Consider the following 24,736-nt stretch of genomic DNA (forward strand, 5'->3'; position numbering starts at 1 on the left):
GAGCCGGGTGCCGCGGCCATGAAGGCCGGGCCGCCTCCTCCCTGTGGGGCCCTGGCCTCCACCGCACTGGCACCGCTCCTCACATCGCCGACTCAGCAGGGGCCACGGGGGTCCTGATCACCCTGGGAGGAGGTATTTTGCAAACCACAGGGGCCGCAGGGGAGGGTCCGCTGGGGCGCCAAGCAGGCCCACGGCAGGTCAGGGCGGATGTCCGAGAAGGGGCTGCTGGGAGGGGCGCCGGGTATTTCAGGGTCACTGGTGCCTCTGCCCTCGGCAGGACGGGGGCAGGGCAGGAAGGCACGGCCTCCCCGCCCACCCCGTAGCTGCATCGACCCCTCCTCGCGGGCCTTGGCTGCGGTCATGCTGCCCTTGGAGCCGACACACTGGAGATGGGGCTGGACCCAGCGGGTGCGGCAACCTTGGCTTGACCCTCGGTGAGCCGCAGTCCCAACCCCTGCCCCTCGGGGCCCGCTGGGAAGGAGTCTGCGCACACATACCCCCACCCCAGGGCTGGTGAGAGAGGGATGGGGTCGCCCACCACACCCCAGGGACCAAGGAACCAACACCAGTCAGACAGCACCCGGGCACGGGGGTCCGTGGTGGAGAGGCCATGCGGCCTGGGGCAGGGGGCCGGCAGAGGCTCCCACCAGACACGTGCACCCAGGCTCAGGGTGCGGCCTGGCTCATCCAGGTGATGACAGGCCACAGACAAGGAAGTTGGGGTCTTGGGGCCCAGCAGTCATGGGACAGGGTGCTCAGCTGGTCAGGTCCCACTCAGAGGGCAGGAGGGAGCAGGGAGCCTTCTGTGAGTGGCCAGAGGGCACAGGGCTGGGAAGGAGCAGGAAGGCCCAGCCCCCTGGCTGCCTCCGTGCCCCCCGCTGTCCACCAGCATCCAGGGGACTGCAGGCGGAGAGGCTGGGGGGTGACGACGGAGGTGATGGATGGTCCTAACTGGGAAGATGAGAGGGAAGGACGGCTCTGGGCTCCCAGCCCACGGCCGCCCTGATGGGAGAAGGGGCAAGGCAGCCCCAGCCACCCCTTCCTGGGGACCACCCCGGTACGGGGTGCAGTCATCCCTTCCTGGGGAGAGTCCGCACCGCTCCACCCCTACCCGCGGGGGGTGCCACCTCCCCCGATGGGAGGACGAGTAAGGCAGCTTCAGTCACCCCTCCCGGGGACTGCCTGTCCCCCATCCCCACCGCGGGGCCGCAGTCACCCCTCCCGGGGACCCCCCGCGGTCACCTCCACACGGAGACGTAGATGATGATGAGCATGAGCAAGGTCAGGGACGACACGCCGCAGCCCACGATGAGCGTCACCGACGGCGCTACCACCTTCTCCATGTTCTGTGGGTTCAGGGGACGCAACAGAGTGAGGGGCGGGCAGACCTGCGGGGGACGCCGGGGAGCCTGCCCGCCCCGCACCCCCCGGAGCCCCCACGTCCAGCAGTCCTTGGCCACACTCCCGCAGCGCCTCGAGCAGCCCCCAGCCCCGGGCGGTCCCCGGGGGGGTCTCATCTCCTGCCAAGGACAGGGTCTCTGTCTGCGCCCCCCACTGGTAAAATTGCGTGGCCACAGCGCCCCCCCATTTCAGGGAAGGGCCCCCCACCCCCGTCACAGGCGAGCTCACCGAGGCAGCAGGTCCACACCCGCCTCGGGCAGCTGTTCCTGACCCCATGGCTCTGCAACGCCAGCCGATGGCAGGGACCCGGCTCGGGGGGGAGGGTGGTGCCCTCAACACCCGCCACAGACCCCGGCCCTCCACCCCAGCCCACCCCAGGGGCTCTGCAAACAGCAGCTGCCCCCAGAGACCCCCGCCGCCTCCACGTGAGACCTCCCACGCCGGGTGCCCCGAGTCCGCCCCCAGACTCTAAGCCTGGCCCCGCCGCTCCGTCTGCCCAGATGCCCAGATGCGCCTCAGGCCCCTCTGGTCTTGGCTTGTCCCATCCCAGGGGCCCGGGGCAGCCCTGAGCTCCGACCGGGCCCTTCCCGTGTCTCCCTGTGTGCACCCCGTGTGAGCGTGACCCCCAGGCTTCCGGGCAGCCCGCGGGTGCTTGCTGAGGAAAGATCTCAGTCCCTCTCTGTCTGGAACCCAGAGACAACCCGGGGGCCCTGCAGCCCCTCCCAGCCGCCCCCCACCCAGAGGAAGGAGGGGGTGAGTCCTGGAGCCGGGGGGAGGGGCCGGGGGGTGGGACCAGGGGACAAGGGGTGTCTGGTGGCCCCCCGCAGAGCTGCCCCTCCGTGCCCCGGCCCGAGTCTAACCTGGCTGGCACACTGCTGACCCCGCACGTGCAGAGCAAGCCTCCCGCTCGCCTCCTGAAGCCACGGCGGCCCTTCCTGCCCCCAGATGGGACCTTTCACCCTCCTCGGGAGTCCGAGGTCTGGAGGCTGCTGCACAGGCACCCCAGGGCCCACCCACTGGGCGCAGCTGCTCCCGCCTGCTCCATCCTCGGCCGGACGGCCCTTCCCCACACCAGGGCCCCCGTCCCTGCCCCGGGCCACTGCTGGAGGCACCTGTCTGTCCCCCGAGCCTGCTGTCCTCACGTCTGGGAGCCCCCCTCCACCAGGCCCAGCACAGACAGGCGGTCAATGTGACTGGCTGAATGAACAGAGCCGGGGGAGGCAGGCTCCTGGAAAATTGAGAAAGTCATTCAAGGTCAGCCAGGCCATCCACTGTCCCCAGGGGCTGGCCCGGGTGAGGCTCTGGAACCAGCTCCTGCGTTTCCACATGGGGAGCTGGAAGGCCCTGGGGAAGGGGGACTCTGGGGTCTAGCCAGCACCCCTGAACTAGCTGGGCAACCTCGGGGCCCTGGTCAGCGACATAAGTTACGGGTTGCCGAGCAAGCGGCTCAGGCCCGCTCCTAGGCCGCTCCGGCCCCGACCTCCACGGCCATCTGCCTCCATCTGCCCTCGTCAGGCCTGGCAGCCACACAACCATCGGCTGCCCACCTGCCCGCCCGCGCCCTCCTCCTCTCTGCCTGGCTCGCCCGCCGCTTCTGACAGCCCTAACCCCACAGGTTCTCAACAGTGTGGGGAAAGCACAGGTGACAGAGTGGTGGGCAGGGGTCTCAGGGACTTCAAGGTCTTGCTGGGAGGGCTGGACCGGAGACCTTAAACGTAAGAGATGGGCCCCAGTCCACGCGGAGAGCAGGCAGAAGCAGGCCAGCCTCCTGCAGGAGACGGGCTCCCTCGCCACGCTCCGCGCCGCCCCAGGGCCTTCGCACAGGCCGGTCCCCCAGCGCTTTCCCTGACCTCCACGCTGTTAGCCCTTCTCTCAGCTGAGCTGTCATCTCCCAAGTGGCTCAGATGGTAAAGAATCTGCCTGCAGTGCAGGAGACCCGGGTTCGATCCCTGGATGGGAAGATCCCCTGGAGAAGGGAATGGCAATCTACTCCAGCAATCTTGCCTGGAGAATCCCATGGACAGAAACCTGGCAGGCTACAGTCCATGGGGTTGCAAAGAGCAGGACACGACTGAGCGACTCACACTTTCCGCGCTCCTCGCAGTGAGGACTGGACAATCACTCTGAGCTGGCCCCTCATCTCTCTGCCATCCTCTCGCCTTGAGTCTCTGCAGGGAGCCGGCCCCTCCCCCCAGGCCTTTACCTTTGTGGTCCACAGGGTCACTGTCAGTTTCCACCAGGTGACCTCCCTACTTCCAGTCTTCCCCTAAACCATCACATACCCTACGTGCCCTGACCTTCTTTCCTAGGCTCTGTCCTTACCCCAGCTCTGTTCCAGTGCCGCACGTGGCTCACAGCCACCCATACAGACGAGCCCTGACCCCAACACTGACTGACTCCTGGTCCCGGTCACACTGAGCCGTGACGCTGGTGGGGCTGGCTGCACAGCTCCAGGCACATCCCAAAAGCGGTGCCACCAGCTGCTGGGTGCTGCAGACCATTTAGCACATGCCAGGCCGTGTGGACGCCGCCAGCACCTCGCCAGGTTAGGTCCCCATCCAGTCTCGCCCCCTCAGATGAGACTCAGAGCGGTTACTCAACCTTCCCGCGGTCACAGCCTGGCACAGGCCACAGAGCCAGGACCTGACACTCGGTTGCAGGCAGGGCTGGGGGGTGCGGGGACACCAGGGTCTCGTCTCCCTTCGCATCCTTCCCCCCAGGATCTAAGCCCTCCCTGGCTCCTGGGGTGTGACCACAGCACCCCTTCTCTTCCGTCCTCTCTGGGGCCCTCGCTCTGGACTCCGCTCTGCACCCCAGGAGTGCAGCCTCCATCGGCTCAGACGGACCCCATGCCCAGCGCACAACCCCCACTTCGTGGGTGCAGGCAGGCGGCGCCCACCCCCATAGCCCAACTCCCCGCTGCCACCACCCCCTGCCAGCTGGGTCGTTCTGCCTTCACGCCAGTGGGACCCCTCTAGGACCGCATCCCTCTTCACCTCCCTCTCTCACCACCCAGCTCCACTGACCTCGGCATGAAGCTCCTGGCTGGAGCCCCTGCCCCTGTCTGGCAAGCCCCCCAGACCCAGCCCCCTCCCCTGCCTCCTGCTCATCTCCGCCTTTCTCAGCCTCCCAGAGGCCGCCGTGGCTCCCCCCACGAGCCGCTGTGAACTCCCGCTCACCCCTCAGGGCCCTGCTGCACGCCTCCTCTCGTGCCTGTGTCCCGAGCCACCCCCGGGAAGGAAGGAGGCTGGTGCGGAGCCACCAGAGCGGCCCTCTCTCCTCCTGGGCTGTCTCTCCAGCAGACGCCGCGCCCCGAGGGCCCAGCCTCGGGCACACAGAGGGGTGGGCTGCCCGGAACAGCCTCCCTCTTGCTCTCAGCCCTTCCCCATCGGCACCTCTGGGGTCACCCTCAATGGGGCTGGAGCCAGCTGGGAAAAGACAGGAGAGTGGTGACGGCTCTGATGGCAGCTGAGCACGAGGTGGGACGTCCTTCTGAGCCACGCCCAGGCCTTCGGGGCCGCAGCACATGCCCCAGCCCGCTACTCTGCCATCTGACGGGAGGACCCTGAGGCTCACAGCGGTCCATGGCCGAAGCATGGCTCTGTGGCCGCTGAGAGCTCCCGTACCGCGGGATTCAGTTGACTCTTCCGGGACGTGGGGACGGGGTGTTCCGCCTATATGCAGACCAGGCCACCGCAAGCCCCTCTGACTGCAGCTGCTCTCCCCCACCCAGGCAAAGCCTAGACCTCTTCACAGACCAGAGCTCTGCGCTCGCATAAGCACGCTGGCGCACTCACCCTCGGGAGCACCAGTGCCAGGCCAGATCTTCCTAGAAAGGCCTCCTGGGCCTCAGGCTCACCCCTGAGCTCCACCAGCGTCAGCCTCCCACCTGCCCCTCACCTAACACGCTCTCCTTGCTGGGTGCCCCGGGCTCGGCAAGAGACTACCCTTCCAGGATGCGGGGGCCTTCCCTGCTGCAGGCCTGGCCCAGGAAGGTCCCTGTCAAGCGGCACAGCCCTCTCAGTCACCCTGAGCAGCAGAGGCCACCTCTCTTTTCCAGGAGAGGAAACCGAGGCTCAGGGGGACCGAGGGCCAGTCTACAGCCACCACATGTGACAAGCTCATGTTTCAAGATTAGAGTGGCACTGACCTCCCGCGGGCCAGACCTCGGACTTGGGAGAGGGGGTCTGGGCACTGCATCCTGCTCTAGAGCCCCCCAGCGCCTCCCATACCCCCCAAGGCAGCCCTGCTCCGCCTGCTGAAGCTGCAAAGGGGACCCAAGGGAGCCCCAGCGCAGGGGGCTGCTTCCCAGTGCAAAAAGTCACCTCTTCCAGGAAGCCCCCGGCAAGGCCCTGGCTGCTGTCCAGGGCCAAGCCCCCAGAACCAGCAACACCTACAGTTCTGTCATGGGGACAGCCTGAGGGGGACGGCACTCCGGGATCTGGGCCAAGAGCACAGACCCGGGTCCAGCAGCGTCGCCCCAAGATCCTGAGAAAGCCCCTGCCCCTGCCGTGACTTCCCTGCTGGTGGACAGAAGAGTTATAGGCAAAGACCTCTAAGGTCTCACCCAGCTCCTACTCTCCAGGGAGTCCTGGCTGACATCGCCCGCCCTCCCCACATCCCAGAGAACAAAGGAGGGGGCAGACTGCTCTCAGAGAGGCCTGGAGCCATCCTCCACATGGAAACTAGGGTTCTGTGACGGGGGAGCGGTGCCACCTCCATCCAATGAGGGCCAGCTACCCCAAACACCCCCAGATTTGTGTCCCCCTCCCCGTCTGTCCTCCACATCTGCTGCCTGAGCACCCTCCCACGCCAGGCCTGGGGCTCAACAAGCAAAGACCCTACCCCTTCCCTCCTCCGGGGGCCTAGTGATCCAGCTGGGGACCCTGCTTTCCTGGGTCCAGTGAGTGAAACTTGGCCCTGGGCAAGAGCGCTCCCCAGCCCGGGTTGGCTGGGCCCAGCACCCAGGGCCCCAGCCAGCGAGCTGGCCCCAGATGCCGTCGCCATAGAAACCGGCAGCCCCCACAAGAATCATGGGAACAAAAAGGAGGCCCCTGAGATGATGGGGCCTTCCCAGGGAGGGCTGCGGGCCTGGGCCAAGCCCAGCACCCTCTCCAGCCGGGACCCCTATCTGGGGACGAAGGCACCTCCGAAGATCACGGTCCATTTGGGGTGGGTGGGGAACACCTCCAAGGAGGGTGGCAGCTCCTCCCCCTCCCTCTTCAGGGAGGGCCAGGACCCTGCCATCCGCTGGGGGACGGACCCTCACCAAGGGACAGCATTGACCCGGCTGGCCCTGCCAGGCCATGCCTTCCTGCAACCCCAGCACCCTGCTGGGGCTGCCCATCTCCCCTGAGCACCGGCTCCCTCCAGGGCCCTCGGCCCCCAAGGAGAGTGCGGAACACTCACCCGTCAGTCCCTCCCAGGGGCCCCAGCCTGGCTCCTTCAGGGCCAGTCCCCAACGCCACACCGCCACCCACTCGGCTCCCACCCGCCCTCTCCAGAGGCCCGAGCCTCTCTGGCCGGGCCACGGGGGGCATCGGGGTGCAGCCGCCCCTCCCGGCGCCGGCCTTGGCGGCTACCGTCCTCCCCGGAAGCCCCCTCTCCGCGCGCCCCCGCCCGCCCGCCAAGCGCCCGGCCGGGGTCTCACCGCGTCGGCGCTGAGCTGGGCTAAGATGGCGAAGGTGGAGAGCCGGTCACAGAGGCAGCGCGTCCGGAGGGCGTCGAGGGGCACCGTGCGGCAGCCGCGCCACGACCAGGGCCCGAGCTGCGGGGGGGCGGGGGAGGAGGGTCTGGGGGGCGGGACACACGGGGGGAGGGGAGACAGGGGCGGCGTGAGCGGCGGCCGGCCGCGCCCCGGCCCCGCGTCCCCGGCCCGCGCCCGCACCTGCGCCCGCCGCCGCGCGCGCCCCGCCGGCCCCCGGAGCCCCGCGCCCCATGGCCGCCGCCGCCGCCGCCGCCGAGCCACGGGAGAGCGACTCGCGGGAGCGCGGGCCGGCGGGGCCGGCGGGGCGCCGAGCCCTGGCCCCGCGCCCGGAGAGCGCCCCGCCCCAGCGCCGGGCAGGGAGGGGCGCGTGGGCGCACGTGGAGCGGGGCGCCAGCCGGGGGCCGCGGCGGCCTGCGGTGCGCGCGCGGGCCGGGCAGGGTGAGGGGCGCCCTGAGCCGCCCGCCCCCGGGCCTCGTGTCGAGCTGGTGACCTTGGGGCCGCCCCGCCCCCACAGCCACCTCCCGGGCCCGGCCTCTTCGGCCAGAACGTGCCCCCTGGCGTCTGACCCAAGGCCCTCCTGCTGTCTGCCTTTCGGGGTGGCGGGTGGCGCGGGTTCCCTTGAAACCAGCACTTGGTAGGGTCTCAGTGCGCCGAACTGAGCTACTCTGCAAACCAGTCGCTGTTGATCCAAGTTCCCCATCCCCAGGCCGGCCCACTTGTTCGGCAGCATCCAGCCAGGCACGCCCGCAGAAGGTGCCCATGAAGGGTCCGCCCCAGGACCCTGGGCCTGCAGGCTAGGGGACTCCAGGCTGCCTGAAGAGCCGAGACAGAAACGGTGGTTCAGGAGCCACAGCTAGGAGGGGACTCTTGCCCCTAAGGCTGAAAAAGCCTCTCTCCTCCTGCTCACAACTCAGACCCTGAGTCTGCCCGGGGGGAAAATTCCAGGTCTCTGTGGCCAGGGTCTACCCATGGCCAGCCCTAGATCCTTTGGCCCCAGCCCCAGCAGTTGGGAACTGCAAGGAGCCTCCAAAGGCCTCAGCCTGCCTCCCCCATCCCGGCCCTTTGGTATGGGGTGAGTGACTCCGCCCTGCGCCCCTCCAGGGAAGCCACGACCCCTGCCCCACACCAAGAGGGCCTCTGCTCAACACCTGGATGCAAGCCACCACCCTGGGCTACCTCCTGGCTGCATCACCTGGGAAGTCAGGTACCAGCCGGAGCTTCAGTTCGCGCGTCTCTAAAACGGGGAGGGGACAGTCCAGAGGATGACACTGGGCACCCATCCAGCTGCCCTCCTCCCCAACACCTACATGAGAGCTCAGGAAAGCATAGGGCCTCGGCCGCAGGCATCCCAGAACCCAGAGCAGCTTGTGCTGAATTTGAGATGTTACACAATCTCCTTTCTGAGCGTCAGGCCCCAGGGGAGGAGGGACACGCTCTGGGCCTGTTGGAGGCCCTGGAATCTGCTCTTCTCTCTTCACTTCCCCCACGGGGAGGGACCTGGCCCTATTTTACAGAGGAGGAGAACTGAGGCAGCCCAAGGTGACAGCTAGGCAGAGGCCAGGCCTTGGCTCCGAGGGGTGCATTAGGGTTCTGTGGCCCCAGAAGATGCCTCCCCACCCACACTGTTCATCTCTGAAATGCAGGGAGGGGAAGGGATGTCCCTCTCTTGGGCACTGGGGCCTGAGCCCTGGGGGCCAGAGTTTGGGGGATCCAAATCTCTTCCATCTTAGTGGCCCTCCATAAAGAAGGCCACGGGAGGGTCCTGGGAGCTTCTACTTCTTTGGTTCCTGACCACGCCTCTGCCTGAGCCTGCCCGCCTTGGCCCACCTGAACCCCGCTAGCGTCTGCTGAGCTAAGTGGAAGTCACAACCTATCAAGGCCTCGCTTGAGACCCTTCTCCCCTTCCTTCTCTGGAAAAGAAGACCTCGATAGCCACAGGACCAGAAAGAAGACCTGGGTGATGGAGGATGGGGAAAGGGAGTGTAGGGCCCTGCAGAGTCCTGGGAGGCCCAGCCTGGTCCTCCCGCCCATTCGGTGAGGGGATATCGAGGCCTCGCTCAGCTGCCCCGGGCCAGTCACACACCGTCTCCCTCATTCCCCAGCGTCACACAGGACAGGGGTGCAGAGTACTGGGCCCCAGCTACCCCTGGTCCCTCCCACCCCTGGAGCACCCTGTCCACACCTGGGGTGGCGAATGCAAGCCCTGGACCAGACGCCAAACAGCCAAGACAGTGGAGGCCAGAAGTCCCGAGACACGAGGCGCTCGGGGGGGGGGGGGGGGGGGCGGGGTGGCCTTCCAGGGCCATTCCAGCCTGGAGGCAGCACCTCCATCTCTCACGCTTGTCCGCAATATTGGCCACGTGCCTGCTCCTAAAAGCCAGAGTCTGTGGCCAGCTGGGCTGTCCTGGGTTCAAATCTCAGCTCTAATGTCTACCGCCCAGGCATGGATGCTGTCTCGGCCCTCCTCTTCTGAGTGGAGGGGGGACCTGAACCCAGCTCTTCCGCCCACTGAAGGATGTTGGGAGGGTCGGCAGAGGACAGCACCCCAGGCCTGAGGCAAGGGGAGCTGGGCCGGCCGGGGCCAGCAGCCTGGCAGGTTCCCAGGCGGTGCTGGCGGGTCTGCTGGGCGCCAGGCTGACAGCTGCCGGCCACCTCCTGGGAGAAGGCCAGCCCCGACTGGTGGCTGGCCCCACAGGGCTCCTGCCATGGGCACTAATTAGGTTATCAGCCTCCCAGAGGAGGGGAGGGCGAGGGGCACTGCCCACTGCCGACGGGCTCAGCCTCAGACCACGGAGGGCATGAAGAGGCATCTGCCCTGGCCCAGGGAGCCGGCCGCTGGGGTGGGCAGCCTGGGAGGTGAGCGGCTGCTCGGCTTGCCCAGACCCCGCAAAACTGTGGGCGGGCTCCCTGGCACCTCCCGACACCAGGGCCCCCTAGACTCCAGCGGGCCAGGGGGAATGTGCCTGGGCTCCTGACACACGACACGGACGGGGACCCACTCCTTGCCTCTGCCCCACCTCAATATTAGTAGCTTCATGTGCATTTTGTCATGCAATCTTTGCAGTGATCCTCAGCTCAACTGTGTAGATACAGAGATCGCAGCTCAGAGAAGTGGGGTGATTGCCAGAGGCCACACAGCATGACGACAGAAGGGCCCAGATTCCAGGTTTTTATCTGTCTGATCAGCCCGTACCCCCCACAAGGCCTACAGCATCTGAACCGCTGGGCTCTGAGAGGTGAATCTGAAAGGGGCCCTCAAGGATGGCGTACGGCTCGTCGTCCCCAGGGCAGAGCCTGGTCGGTGGAGGCCCTCAGCTGAGCTCTCTGGGCTGGGCCGGGCACAGCGGGGGACCCGCAGGAGCAGGACTGGTGGGCGGGAGTCCCTGACAGGGGGAGCCTCGCCAGCATCCCAGGCACACCCACCCTGACCTGGGAAAGCGCGGGCACGCTCGGCCCTCCTCCTCTAACAGAAATCCCTCCTGTTGCCATGATGCCATTACCATCTCTGCAACAAGGCAGCTCGTTCCCTGCACGCCCTCTCCCCGACCACTCCATGCACTGGAGACCACTGGCCGCCTCTTCACTGAGCTTCAGAGACGTGGGAAAATCTAGGTCACAGAACCATGCCCCCCTTCCTGGGCCCAGGCCCAGGGAATCTGGGTGAAGGACACCTGGTCCACCCCAGCCCCCAGGTCCAGAGCCAGAGAAGGAGCTGGAGCCGCAGCCCCTCCTGGCCCGAGTGGAGGCGAGGGTGTAAGGAGCACTGGGCCCCTCAGAGCAGAGCTCCCAGAGAGAGGCCGTCTCTGCCCTGTGAGACCAGGACCTCCAGGACACGGCCACACCTGCCCTATCGGACCACAGCCCCCAGGACAGGGCTATGTCCCCCGTATGCACCCTCGGAAAGGTCCAGCACTGCCCACCCCTCCGCAGGCCACCAGTTCCTCACCGCGGGCTCCTCCCACCCTGGTCCTGTGAGACCCTGTGTCACCAAACCCAAGGGACAATCCCCGTTCCCTTTACTTCAGACTGAGCCAGCAACCTCTGACACACAGCCTCCGCTGTGTGTCCTGACTCTGAGCTGAGACCTGAGCTTCCCCTGGCTACCCCTAGCCCCTGGGGCCTTGGGGTCAGTCCTGAATACACCCCGCCTCTTCCTCCCACCCCTGTGCCAGCCTCACCCACCAACCTCGCTCCCTGGGCCTCCCGTTCCCACCTCCCCACCCAGCCACCCCCGCCTTCCCCAAGTGGTCCTTGAGAACGTGTCCCTCAGTGGCTATCTGCGGCCTGCACGCCCGTCAGCGGTGCCTGGCTTGGCTGGCTCATCCCCCATGCCCGCAGCCACAGGCCCAGGCCCCGGCTCTCACAGCAGGGCTGTCCTGACCCGTGACCTCCACTGGTGGCTGGAGGGTCCTCCCGCCCTGCCCAGTTTTCCCACCGCGTGCGATGGACCGATGCTCCCGCTTGCGTCCTCCCCTGAGAGGGCAGGAGGGGGGCCCGGTTGGCTCTCCCTGCTGCTCACACCCTGGTGGGAGCAGAGCACGCGGTCGGGACTTGCTGTGGGTGGGCAAGCGAGGCCCTGCTGCCTGGAGGTGACCCCCAGGCCCTCCGCCCCTGTGGCTTACACCTGCAGACCCGCGGGCGTCTGGCCTGCCTTGCGGACGAGCAAGAGTCACTGCTGCCCCCCACCCTGCGGCCGCCACCCAGTGAGACCCCCCCAGCCTCTGCCCTGCCCTCTGCCGCCTGTCTGTCCCCCACTGTCATTTGAAATGTGTCAGGACACCCTGTCCTCTGCTCAAGACCTCCCCCAGCTCCCTCCTCACTCAGGGGCCCCCTGCCCCGAGCACTCCCCTCCTACCACACTCAGACCGTGAACCCCGCCCGGTGCAGCCCCACCTCACTCAGCACCCGGGCGGGGGCCCCACCTTATCCTGGTGCCCAGGTGGGGTGGCTCAGAGAAGGCAGCCTGGGGAGTTAGCTGGGCCCCACCCAGCTCAGGAAGCCCAGCCAGGGACCTCCCCCGGGGCCCAGCGTGGATGGGAGGAGGCTCAGCCTGTGGTACCCACCCCCCGGCCAGCTCCCTGCAGGGAGGGGGGTAGCACCGGGAGCTGGAGTCGAGGAGCACTGGGGGCCAAGGTCCATTCCCCTCTTGGGCAAATTCCCTCCCGGCCACCCAGAGCTGCGGTGCCTCCTCTGTGAAGTGGGCACCAGCGCCCCCCATGTGATGTCCGGGAGACCACAGGCACACTGTGCCCAGCATGGGGCCCTGCGTGCTCCTGGCACATGGGGGACAGTCATGGAGAGCCCGGCCTGCCACCCATGGAGCCAGAGCCTTCATTGTCTTCAGGATGCCTCCTGCCGGCCCACGGAACAGGTGCTATTATGGGACTGTGCCTCAGGGGGCCTGGGGTTTGATGGACTAACTCACACTGGAGTGTGAGTGACTCATAGGTGTCCTCCCACACAGCAGAAAGAAACCAGAGTGGGCACAGATCACCCCAGTGAGAGAACAGGGAGTGGGCAAGGTGTCTCTGCAGGCAGGGGTCCCTCAGCCTGGACTTTGTGCTCCCCAGACCACCCATTCCAGGCACAACCCCTGCGGAGTCTTACGGGACACATCCAGAGTGCTTACCTCCCACCTCCCCCTATTGACCACTGATCCACAGATCAAGGCTTGTGCTGAGCCGACTCCTCCAGGGAGCCTGCGGGGATAAGCAGTGAGTCCCCAAGTGTTGCACCTGGCTCCTTCACCAGGTCCTACCCTGCTGCCGCGCTGGCGCTGCTTTTCTGGGTCCTACCTCAGCCAGCGGCTGGAACTCATAGTGACCGTCAAGCCCTCCCCACCCCCAGGCCTGGCAGCCCCGCTTGCATGTGCCAGCCCAGAGGAACCAACACAGGCGCCTCTCCTGCCTCCAAGTCTCCGTCTCAGCCAGTCCCTCTAACCGCACACTCGTCTGTCCCCCGGCTGACTCAGCCCTGTCCTTCAGGGCTCCCTTGAGGCACTGCCGGCTCCAGGAAGCCTCCTCAGACTGAGTTCCTCCTCAACATGAGTTCCATGCCCAGCCCCCGTCTCCCCGTCTGGCCGCTGAGAACCCCCAGGGCAGGCCCAGGTCAGCTCCATCCCTTCTGGGTTCAGGGCCTGGGGACCCCAGGGGACGGATATGTGTCAGGGCAGAGCATGCCCGTCCAGCCTGCACCCCTGCCCACGGGCTGCTCTCACAGTGCTGACAGCGTCTCGGGCTCGCTCAGCATCCACCGGGTAGTGACCGGGGCCTCCGGGGCGCCTCACGTTCCCCACAAAGCTCCGATAGCCATCTCCTGGCTCTCGGCTGGCGCCGCTCCCTCTGAGTCAGGGCCTCAGGCCGCAGGCCCGCCCCAGGCTGAGAAACCGGCTGTCCTTAGGACCTGGTGGTTCTTCACTGACTGACCCACCTGCCTAGGCAAGGTCACCAGGGCCCCTGGTGAGTCTGGGCCTGGAACTCCCCAGCCCTGCCAGGAAGTCCTCTGGCCTCAGCCCACCTGCTGACCCTTGCCAGCTCAGAGTCCATGAAGCCTACCAGAGCCTCGGCCGTCCACCCAGACCTCAGGCCCGCTGCACTGTGGGCCCAGCTCTGTCCAGCCTGTCATCTGCCCCCACCAGCCGGGGGGCCATGCCTTGACGCCCCACTCTCATGCTCCAGGCTGGTCGGTCACTCGCTTTCAGGACGCGAGTCCCTCGCCAGCCTGCTCAGGCCCTGTGCTGGGCACAGGCACCTCCACGGCCGCTTCCTCAGCTCCAGGAGATGCCAGACTTACCAGCCTCAGCCAGCCCAGCTTCGTCTCCTCTAGGACACCCTCTCCTCTGCCCATACACCCAATCCTCTCATCTCCCCGGGCTGGTGTCTGGCCCTGTGTGCTGCGGTTGGCCTCGAAAACTGTGCCACGGGCGGGTCCTGGTTCCCGGGAGGGGCTTCAAATCCCCCAAAGAGCTGAGAGCACTACCGCCCTAACTGTCACCACGACCTCCACCCTCACGGCTCCCACTGAAACCACCACCAGCATCAGTAACATCACCACCAACGTCATCGAGAACACAATCGTTACCTCCGCCACTGTCACCACCACCATCACCACCACCAACATCAACACCAGCATTCCATTATTAACAGCACCACCAGCTTCAAGAATGACACAATCACATCACCATATCACATCATCGGACCATCATTACCATTACATCATCACCATTTGTTGTTCAGTTGCTCAGTCATGTCCAACTCTTTGAGACCCGTGGACTGCAGCACTCAAGGTGTTTCTGACCTTCACTATCTCCCGGAGCTTGCTCAAACTCACGTCCATCGAATTTGTGATGCCATCCAACCAACTTACCCTCTGTCGGCCCCTTCTCCTCTTGCCCTCAATCTTTCCTAGCATCAGGGTCTTTTCAAATGAGTCAGTTCTTCACATCAGGTGGCCAAAGTATTGGAGCTGCAGCATCAGTCCTTCCAATGAATATTCAAGACTGATTTTCTTTAGGATGGACTGGTTGGATCTCCTTGCAGTGCAAGGGTCTCTCAAGAGTCTTCTCCAACACTACAGTTTGAAAGCATCAATTCTTCAGCACTCAGCCTTCTTTATAGTCCAACTCTCACATCTACACATGACTACTGGAAAAACCATAGCTTTGACCATGGACCTTTGTTGGCAAAGTGATGTCTCTGCTTTTTAATATGCTGTCTAGGTTTGTCATAGCTATTTTTCCAAGGAGCAAGTGTCTTTTAATTTCTTGGCTGCAGTCATCATCCGCACTGATTTTGGAGCCCAAGAAAATGAAATCTGACACTATTTCCATTGTTTCCCCATCTATTTGCCATGAAGTGACAGGACCAGATGCCACGATCTTAGTTTTCTAAATGTTGAGTTTTAAGCCAACTTTTTCACTGTCCTCTTCATCTTCATCAAGAGGCTCTATAGTTTCTCTTCACTTTCTGCCATCGAAGTGGTATCATCTGCATATCTGAGGTTGTTGATATATCTCTCAGCAATTTTGATTCCAGCTTGTGATTCATCCAGCCTGGCATTTCTTATGATGTATTCTGTATGTAAGTTAAATAAGCAGAGTGACAATATATAGTCTTGATGTACTCCTTTCCCAATTTTGAACCAGTAGATGTTGCATGTCCAGTTCTAACTGTTGCTTCTTGACCTGCATATAGGTTTCTCAGGAGGTAGGTAAGGTGGTCTGTATTCCCATCTATTTAAGAATTTTCCATTGTTGTGATCCACACAGTCAAAGGCTTTAGTGTAGTTAATGAAGCAGAAGTATATATATATTTTTTAATTCCCTTGCTTTTTCTATGATTCAGTGTATGTTGGCAATTTGATCTCTGGTTCCTCTGCCTTTTGTAAATCCAGCTTATACATCTGGAAGTTCTTGGTCCATGTACTCTTGAAACCTAACTTGAAGGATTTTGAGCATAATCTTGCTGACGTGTGAAATAAGTGCAGTTGTATAGGGTAGTTTGAGCATTCTTTGGCATTGCTTTTCTTTGGGATTGGAATGAAAACTGACCTTTTTCCAGTCCTGTGGCCACTGCTGAGTTTTCCAAATTTGCTGGCATAACGAATGCAGCACTTTCACAGCATCACCTTTTAATATTTGAAATAGCTTATCAGGAATTCCATCACCTCCACTAGCTTTTTCGTAGTGATGCTTCCTACAGCCCAACTGACTTCACACTCCAGATGTCTGGCTCTAGGTGAGTGGCCACACCATCGTAGTTAACTGGGTCATTAAAAGCATCACCATTGCCACCACCAATACCATCATCAATACCACCACCATTTCCACTCCATCACCACTACCAGCAACACCAATGCCACCATTATGTTAGCAGCAGTACTGTCATCACTACCCCCTCCGCTGTCACCTCCACTGCCAACACTGTCACCATTACCAACACCGGCAGCGGCAACAACAACATGAACCTTACCACCACCGTGCCAGTCACGCCATCACAGCAACACCACCGCTGCACCAACATTATCACCACCACCACCACCACCGGCACATCGTTGCCAGTGCAGTCACTCCTGTCAGTCACCTGATCACCGAGCTCACCAGCACCACCTCCGCTGTGAGCAGTGTCACCGTGACTGCCATCACCTCTGAAACAGCACTGTGTCTGTGGACTGACACTAGCTGGGCACCGCCATCACCAACACTCAACCCTCCACAGCCAAGGAACTGTGTAGGCAGAAACCATCTTGCAGGAGGTCTCACCGCCCACCACGCCTGTCAATCACGATGGGCTGAACCCAGGCAACCTCACCATCACCATCATCTGATCCTCCACACTGCTGACCACACCCCACCCTCCAAGGTGAACCTCAAGGTCATTCCATCAAAGTCCTCTCTAGGCCAGGAAAGGGTAATGGTCACCATGCTCACGCCACCCTCCCTGCTAACGTGGAAGCTTTCCTGTCTCCTGCACCTCTTGCCATCTGCATCCTGAGTTGGTTCCCTGCAGAGAAGAGGACGTCAGTCCCTGCCAATACCACCAGCAAGCCACTGGGCAGCCTGCGGAGCTGGGGTTTCGATTAAGACTTTCCTGCCTCAGGAAACTAGCAACTGCACACCCCAAGTGCGGGGAAGCACGTGGCATGAGGAGGAGGCTCAGCTCACACCTTCCAGGCCCATCTCAGGGCAGGGACCCCCAGATCTCAGTGGAGGAAGGAGGTGAGCGCCCTCCCCACTTGTGGGCACTGCCCCAGGTGCTCAGGGCCCAGCACTGACCTCCCTGATGCGCCCCCCTCCCTGAGGGCAACTCCAGGCTCTTCCTTATCCCTCACCCCCAGATCAGTGCGGGTGTGGGAGGCAGGGCGGGGGGGAAGTTTCCAGTGGCCCCTCCCAGCTCCCCTGACCACAGGCCACTTGACCAGGGACAGACCATGTGGTTGGTCCACCTGCCCCTCCCCACCTCAGGCATCTTCGCGAGCACCCTGACATCCTCCCGAAACCGAGTCATCCAGCACTGCCCCCACCCGCATCCCGCAGGTCCCAGGAGCTCAGGGCAGCCACACGGTGCCTCCCCTGACGTGCCAGCCCCGACCCCTTGAGCACTCAGACTCACAGCGCTGCAGAAGTGGGAAGGCGAAGGAAGGGAACAGCTGGACTTGACCCCATAGACCCGCGGGAACTGACTCCGCCCAGGAAGGCGCCCACCCCCGTTGAGCACTCGAACACATACAGGTCCATGTGTCTGCGATGCTCCTCTCCGGGCAGGCCCCCACCCCCTCCCCAGTGCTCCTTCCAGCAGGAAGTGAAAGCAAGCGGGTGGGGACACTGGACAGGGAGACCCAGGCCCTGCATGAGGAGAGGGCTCACACTCTGATTGGGGGGGCCCACACTCTGCTGGGGGCTCACACTCTGCTGGGAGCTCACACTCTGCTGGGGGCCCACACTCTGCTGGGGGCTCACACTCTGCTGGGGGCTCACACTCTGATTGGGGGGGCTCACACTCTGCAGGGGGGCTCACACTCTGCTGGGGGCTCACACTCTGATTGGGGGGCTCACACTCTGCTGGGGGGCTCACACTCTGCTGGGGGCTCACACTCTGAATGGGGGGGCCCACACTCTGCTGGGGGCTCACACTCTGCTGGGAGCTCACACTCTGATTGGGGGGGCTCACACTCTGCTGGGGGCTCACACTCTGATTGGGGCTCACACTCTGCTGGGGGGCCCACACTCTGATTGGGGCTCACACTCTGCTGGGGGGCCCACACTCTGATTGGGGCTCACACTCTGCTGGGGGGCCCACACTCTGATTGGGGCTCACACTCTGCTGGGGGCTCACACTCTGCTGGGGGGCTCACACTCTGCTGGGGGCTCACACTCTGCTGGGGGGCTCACACTCTGCTGGGAGCTCACACTCTGATGGGGGGCTCACACTCTGATTGGGGGGGCTCACACTCTGCTGGGAGCTCACACACTGATTGGGGCACACACTCTGCTGGGCGCTCACACTCTGATGGGGGGCTCACACTCTGATTGGGGGGGCTCACACTCTGATTGGGGGGCTCACACTCTGCTGGGGGGCTCACACTCTGCTGGGAGCTCACACTCTGATGGGGGGCTCACACTCTGATTGGGGGGGCTCACACTCTGCTGGGAGCTCACACTCTGCTGGGGGGCTCACACTCTGATGGGGGGCTCACACTCTGCTGGGAGCTCACACTCTGCTGGGGGGCTCACACTCTGATTGGGGGGGCTCACACTCTGCTGGGAGCTCACACTCTGATGGGGGGCTCACACTCTGATTGGGGGGGCTCACACTCTGCTGGGAGCTCACACTCTGCTGGGGGCTCACACTCTGATTGGGGCTCACACTCTGATGGGGGGCTCACACTCTGATTGGGGCTCACATTCTGCTGGGGGCTCACACTCTGATTGGGGCTCACACTCTCCTGGGGGGCTCACACTCTGATTGGGGCTCACACTCTCCTGGGGGGCTCACACTCTGATGGGGGCTCACACTCTGATTGGGGCTCACACCCTGCTGGGGGTACATACTCTGATGGGGGGTTCAGTCTGCTGGGAGCTCACACTCTGCTGTGGGGCTCACACTCTGCTGGGGGGTACATACTCTGATGGGGGGTTCAGTCTGCTGGGAGCTCACACTCTGCCGGGGGGGCTCACACTGTGCTAGAGGAGCTCACATCCCGCTGGGAGGCTCACACCCTAATGGGGGGCTCACACTCTGATCAGGAGGCTCACACTCTCATAGGGGGGCACATGAAGATACACAGAATTTTGGCAAATGGGAGTCAGAGCTGGGAAGCAGGGGACCTGGGGGGCATGTAGGAGAACAGGAAGAGAGGCCTCCAGAAGCAGGTGGCTTTGAGGCTGGAGAAGAGGCACAGGGACCAGGGACAAAGGCGCCAGGCGTTCCAGCTGGCGCCAAGGAGTGGCGAGGGGCCCGTGGGGCGGAGGACTGCGGCTTGGGGAGCCGGGCTGCCTGCCAGGGCGGGGGCACTCACTGCCCCAGGTTCTGAGCGCAGCTGCTGTCCCTGGGCCGTGACCTCACTGCTGTCTGTCCCCTCCAGGTCCCAAACCCAGCCGAGACGGGCAGGCCTGGACTCAGATGCCCCTCGAGGAGGGCAGGCTCAGAGCAGGCCTCTGCCAGGCCCCCCACTCCACAAGCACACAATCCAGGGGAGGCTCAGAGAAGGGAGGGGCGCTGGGGAAGGGGCTGGGGGTGGGCGGTCTCGCTGCTGAGAGCAGCACTGCACCCCTCCCCCGGCCCTAGCTCCCCACCCAGGTGGGGGCGCAGAGCAGGACCCCACCTCCCACCCACGCTCATGAAGGGCCACCAAAAGGCCTTCTGTGTCCAGCTGTCTCCCCTCCCCCACCTGCCCCCCTCGCCTGCCTTCTCTGCCCCCATCAGGAACCAGACGGCGTGGGAGAAATTGGGCTGGGAACCGGCCGCTGACAGCAACCTGGGGACCCTGCCAAGTCTCCCTTCCGCTTGCCCCCCTCGGCCTGCCCCTCACCGCCCTCTCCAAGGAAACCAGGGACTGGGGGTGGGGAGGGGCAAGGCTCTTAAAGGGACCAGGACACGCACTTGTGTGAGGACCTGGGGATGGGCCCAGGCCTGTGTCCTGAGCGTCCCCCAGGACAGCTGCGCCCGCAGCGGGTGAGGAGAGAGCCCGGACTGGAGAGCAGAACTCTGGGCCCAGTCCTCAGCCCGGCTGAGAAAGCTGCGCGAGTGAATGCTGGAAGGTGCCTGGAGGGGGCTCAGGCTTTGGAGAAGGCCCTCCAGACTGGGGAAGTGCCCCGCCCTCCACCAGCCTGTCCCAGCGTCTGCTCTCCCAGCTCAAGTTCCCGAGTGTAGGGGTGCCAAGCGCCCACTAGTTAGGGGAACCCCCAACCTGACTCAACAGCAGCCCGCTGCAGGACTTCTCAGAGCCTTTACAGATGGCTTGAGTATGGACCCAGGAGCATGAGACATGGTGGGCATGAAACGCTGTCCGCCCTGGAGCCCACATGGGCCTGGTACTGGGTACAACACCTTCCGAGATGGGGGCGCAGCACCCAGGCCTGCCCTGTCCTGACGTCCCTATGCTCGGGCTCAGCCACACCATCTTCAAGTGCGGCCAGAGCAGGTGACTTCTGAGGGCCTGCCCGCTCTGACTTCTCTGCTCTGTGTGACTCTCAGGTGTTTATTTTTAAAAAGGAAACTGCAAAACATTTGCAGCTTCTTAGAAAGACACAGGGAGCTGTCCTTTCAGAACCACAGACATGAAATCCGGTTGGTGCTTCTGGCCTTCGTCAACCCCGCCCCCACCAGGCCATCCTTCCGGACCCCCGTCCCCTCCCACCTAAACATTCAAGAATTCTGAAAAGACCCCCTTTCCCTCCCTAACAGCCCTGCCCCCAGGCCTTCACTGCCACTGGCCAGGCTGGCATAAGGGTGTGGGGGTGTGGGGGGGCGGCCTTGAGCCTCTCTGTGAGCAGTCGTCCCAAGTGTAGACGCTGAGCCTGTGTGTGCAAGAGTGCGTGTGCGACTGGGGGCGAGGCAGGTGGAGGGTCTGCACTGTGGGTGGAAGCCTGACTCAGACTTTCCGAGAAGAGTGTGTCACATGCCTGATGGGTGCGTGTGTCTGCAAGAGGAGGCGGCCCTCCACACACAGGACACGTGCAGTTACATGTTACATGTGAGCACGCACAAGTGACGCCGGGTGAGATGCTGCATCAGGGCTCAGAGTGTGCCCAGGGCCAGGGCTCAGTCTGGCTTTGTGTCTAGGCTCCTGCAGTGACGAGGGCCAAGACTCAGTCATGGGTCAGAAGCTCACCGCTTCTCAGCTGAAGGTCGCTAGTGACTCTCAGTTCCCACTGACACCTTCCCCCCACCCACATACACACAATTCTGCCGACATGAGACCCTTTCTCATCCAAACACATACAAACACAGGCCCACGTCAGCACAGACCTGATCCCTGGGCACACCAGTGGAAGCAACCTGGGGCCCTGGCCCTGGTCCCCGTTTCGGGTCACCTGGGAAACCGTTGGCTCCTCTGAGCCCTTTTGGGCTCACCTGGCCACGGAGGGAGGTGCTTCCGGCACAAAGCCTGGGCGGGGAGAGCCAGCTGCCTGCCTCCTGCCCCAGGCCCCCACCCCGTCACTTCTGGGCCCGAGGCTGTCCAGCTCTGGGGCAAAAGCTTCGGTCCCTACCCTGAGCTGAAGCACCAACCTTCCAGAGCCTTGGCTTCTGAAGAAGTAACAGGCAGGGCTCCCAGGGACACCCCAGACTGAGCAGGGAGCTTGTGGGCACATGTCTTCTGGGGCACCTCCAACGTGGCCCAGCTGTTGGCACCTCCTCCCCGTCCACAGGGCCCTGGGCCCAGGCACAGAGGCCTTAATAGTCTCACCTGTCCAGGGGGGACCAGGAGAGGGCAAGGAAGGCCTGGGGCATGGGCAGGCCCCCACACCTGAGAAAGGAGGGGCCAATGGAGGCCACGGCCAGACATGAGCTTCCCACGGGCCTGGCCGCTGTCTGCATCCCCATCCCCGTTCTGCTCCCACACTCAAGCAGGCAGACTCCGGCCACAGGGACGCTCCCAGGGGGCGGGATCTGCCCCGACTGTGCCCCGGGGACAGTGAACCCAGCACTCACTGGGCTGGCCAGGCCTCTCACAACCTGCTGCTCCCGGAGAGCAAAGGGGATAGATGAGTCCACCTTTCTGGAAAGCAATTTACTACCAAGGCCTTGAAGTTTTCCAGGGATTTGATGCCAACGAAACAATCAGAAATGTGAGCAGAGCTATCCAAGGGCAGGGCCGCTGGGTGAACCAGGCACCCCAGGGGCTCCGGGCCACCTTTGAACAGCCCAGTGGGAGGGTTTCTGGATGGTGGGGAGGGGCTTGTGCTGATGTCAGGGGCCAGATGGAATGGACAGCAGCCACATGATGGCCACAGGGGCAAGCCTGGGAGCACGCGAGCCCTTGTTCTTGCCTTTTCTTTTTTTACCCTTTTCTGTCAGTGCATTTTGTGCAAAGTTTATGCCGCTTACGAAATTCAAAGAAAAACAGTCTCTGGCAACCAGAGCCAGCGGGCTGGTTTCCTGGGGCTACGGGATCCACCCCAGCGCTTCCCCGATGCTGTCCTCACACCCCGAGTGGGCAAGGGCGGTGGAGTCCGTGCATGGGCCTGCACTCTCTCACCACAGGGCCTTTACACTGTTCCTTCTGCCAAAATGCTTGTCCCCAGACACCCACGTGCAGTGCAGAGCAGGCCTCTCTCAAACACCACCCCAGAGAGGTTTCTGTGAACCTGCTCTCAGGCTCCTCACCCCACCGGCCACCAGATCTACTACTTCTACTTCTCGGCACGTGGCGTGACCAGACAGTTTCACAGGGATCTGGATGCTCCTACTTTCCTGTCCTTCCGCACAGAGGACAGGAGGAGGCTGAGCACCAGGACCTCATAGAGCATGCTCTGTCAGTGGTCAGGAACTACTGAAGAGGGATGGATGGGTGGGTGGATGGGTACATGGGTGGGTGGGCAGACGGATGGATGGGGTGGATGGAAGAGTGGATGGGAAGATGGATGGGAGGATGGGAGGATGGGTGGGTAGGAGGACGGGTGTGTGGGAGGATGGGTACATGTGTGGGTGGGCAGATGGGTGGATGGGGTGGATGGGAGGATCAATAGGAGGATGGGAGGATGGATGGATGGATGGGAGGATGGATAGGAGGACGGGTGTGTGGGAGGATGGGTACATAGGTGGGTGGGCAGATGGGTGGATGGGGTGGATGGGAGGATAGATAGGAGGATGGGAGGATAGGTGGGTGGGAGGATGGGAGGATGGGAGGATGGGTGGGTGGGTGGATGGAAGAGTGGATGGATGGGAGGATGGATGGATGGGAGGATGGATAGGAGGATGGGAGGATGGATGGATGGATGGGAGGATGGATAGGAGGACGGGTGTGTGGGAGGATGGGTACATGGGTGGGTGGGCGGATGGATGGATGGGGTGGATGGGAGGATGGATAGGAGGATGGGAGGATAGGTGGGTGGGAGGATGGGTGGGTGAGTGGATGGAAGAGTGGATGGGAGGATGGGAGGATGGAAGGATGGGAGGATGGGTGGGTGGAGGATGGATGGATGGATGGATGGATGGATGAATGGAGTGTGGATGGACAGATGGATGGGTGGAGGATGGATGGATGGGAGATTGGAAAAATGGGTGGGAGAATGGATGGACAAATGGATGGATGGATAGGACGGGTGGGTGGAGGATTTTGATGGATGCATGGTAATCACATCCCTCCCCAACAACTTCCACAGGTCCACAGCCTCTACAAACTGCCCCTTGCAGCCTCCCTCCCACTCTGCATCCCTGCCCCTCCGGCTGCCCACTCTCACTGGCCATGCCTCACATTCCTCCTGTACCTTCCAACACTCACACTTTTGCTCAAACTGCTTCTGCCCGAGACCCCCCTCCCTCCTCTGCCGGGAGGACGTGTGCCCCTCACGTGTCGGCCACTCTGGGAGCCTCCCCTGACCTCGCAGGACACACCTCATCCCCACGGCATGAGGGACGTACACCATGGCCCTGGGGCCAGCCTGGGGACTGGCAGTGCTAGGGCTGAGGGAGGCAGGCGGTGACAGTGACACGCCGCTCTCTGACCACCCCCTCCCCAGTGGATACCGAACCCCTGGGGGGAAGGCCGAGCCCCTGCCCAGCCCACCTGGGCCATCAGGTTCCAGCTGCCAAGCTCTCTCCTGCCCAGTCTCCCCAACGCTGACCCTCCTTGCCTCTGAGGGCTGCCCCCACTTTAGGGCCTTTGCACAAACTCTTCCCTGTGACCACACAAGCTCCCATCTACCTTTCCCTCCGTCTCCCTGTGTCTGGGAGGAACCCTGCTCTGGGCGCCCATGCAGGTGCCATGACCCTGAATCACAGCCTGGCCAGTCCAGCCCAGTGCCCGGCCCCCACTCATAACGGGAGCGGCAGGGCCTGACACAGGCTGGTGCCACGTGCCGGGCAGGGAGCTGGGCCCGAGACCCCAGGAGTCCCGGCCTCTGTGTCCCATCGGTCACCCTGGGTCTCACCCAGCTCTGTGCTCATGCCCCTCCCCCTGATCTGGCCTGGGGGACCCCGGCAGCGCTCTGGAACCGCAGCCATGGACCTCCCTAGGAGTGGTGGGAAACTGGCTGGGTGGGCTCCCCACGCCATCAGTGCTGGACCAGGCAGGGAGAGACCATGCCTGACAGGGGGTGTGGGGGACGGTCAGCAGCTGGCCCCAAACCTAGAGCCCAGGCCCCTCCCTCCTGGCCACGGAGCCCGCCCCGGAGGCCACACAGCCAAGACACTTACGCGTCCGTCTCATCCCACAGGATGCAGGTCTGGTTGGTGGTGCCCTGGGAGAGACGGTGGAGTCAGGCTACCTGCCCGCCCTCAAGCCCCGCTCGAGGCAGTGTCCACGCAGGGTCCCATCACCCCGCCTGGCGCCCTGCCTCTGCTGCCCCCCAGAGACGGTGTTTGCGGAGGAGAAACTGAGGCCCAGAGCGGGGAAGGGGCCGGCTCAGCCCCCAGCCCGCTGCGCCGCCTCGGGCAGCTTCTGTCCCCTCTCTGGGCGGGGCTGGGC

The 24,736-nt window shown here is 63.5% G+C and overlaps 1 protein-coding gene across 9 annotated transcripts in view; it reads right to left on the reverse strand.

Moving 5' to 3' along the window:
* ADGRB1 (adhesion G protein-coupled receptor B1) overlaps nt 1–24,736 on the reverse strand; it is a 77,185-nt gene that overhangs the window by 19,783 nt on the left and 32,666 nt on the right. For all 9 annotated transcript variants that reach the window (XM_070476897.1, XM_070476896.1, XM_070476893.1 and 6 more), the window contains exons 17-19: nt 24,466–24,509; nt 7,052–7,193; nt 1,243–1,346 (exon numbers count right to left, since the gene is read on the reverse strand). In XM_070476897.1, coding sequence (XP_070332998.1) covers nt 1,243–1,346; nt 7,052–7,193; nt 24,466–24,509 — 290 coding nt within the window. The remainder of the gene's footprint in view (nt 1–1,242; nt 1,347–7,051; nt 7,194–24,465; nt 24,510–24,736) is intronic.

The sequence above is a fragment of the Odocoileus virginianus genome, chromosome 15, assembly GCF_023699985.2.
Source record: "Odocoileus virginianus isolate 20LAN1187 ecotype Illinois chromosome 15, Ovbor_1.2, whole genome shotgun sequence".
Taxonomy (NCBI): Eukaryota; Metazoa; Chordata; class Mammalia; order Artiodactyla; family Cervidae; genus Odocoileus; species Odocoileus virginianus.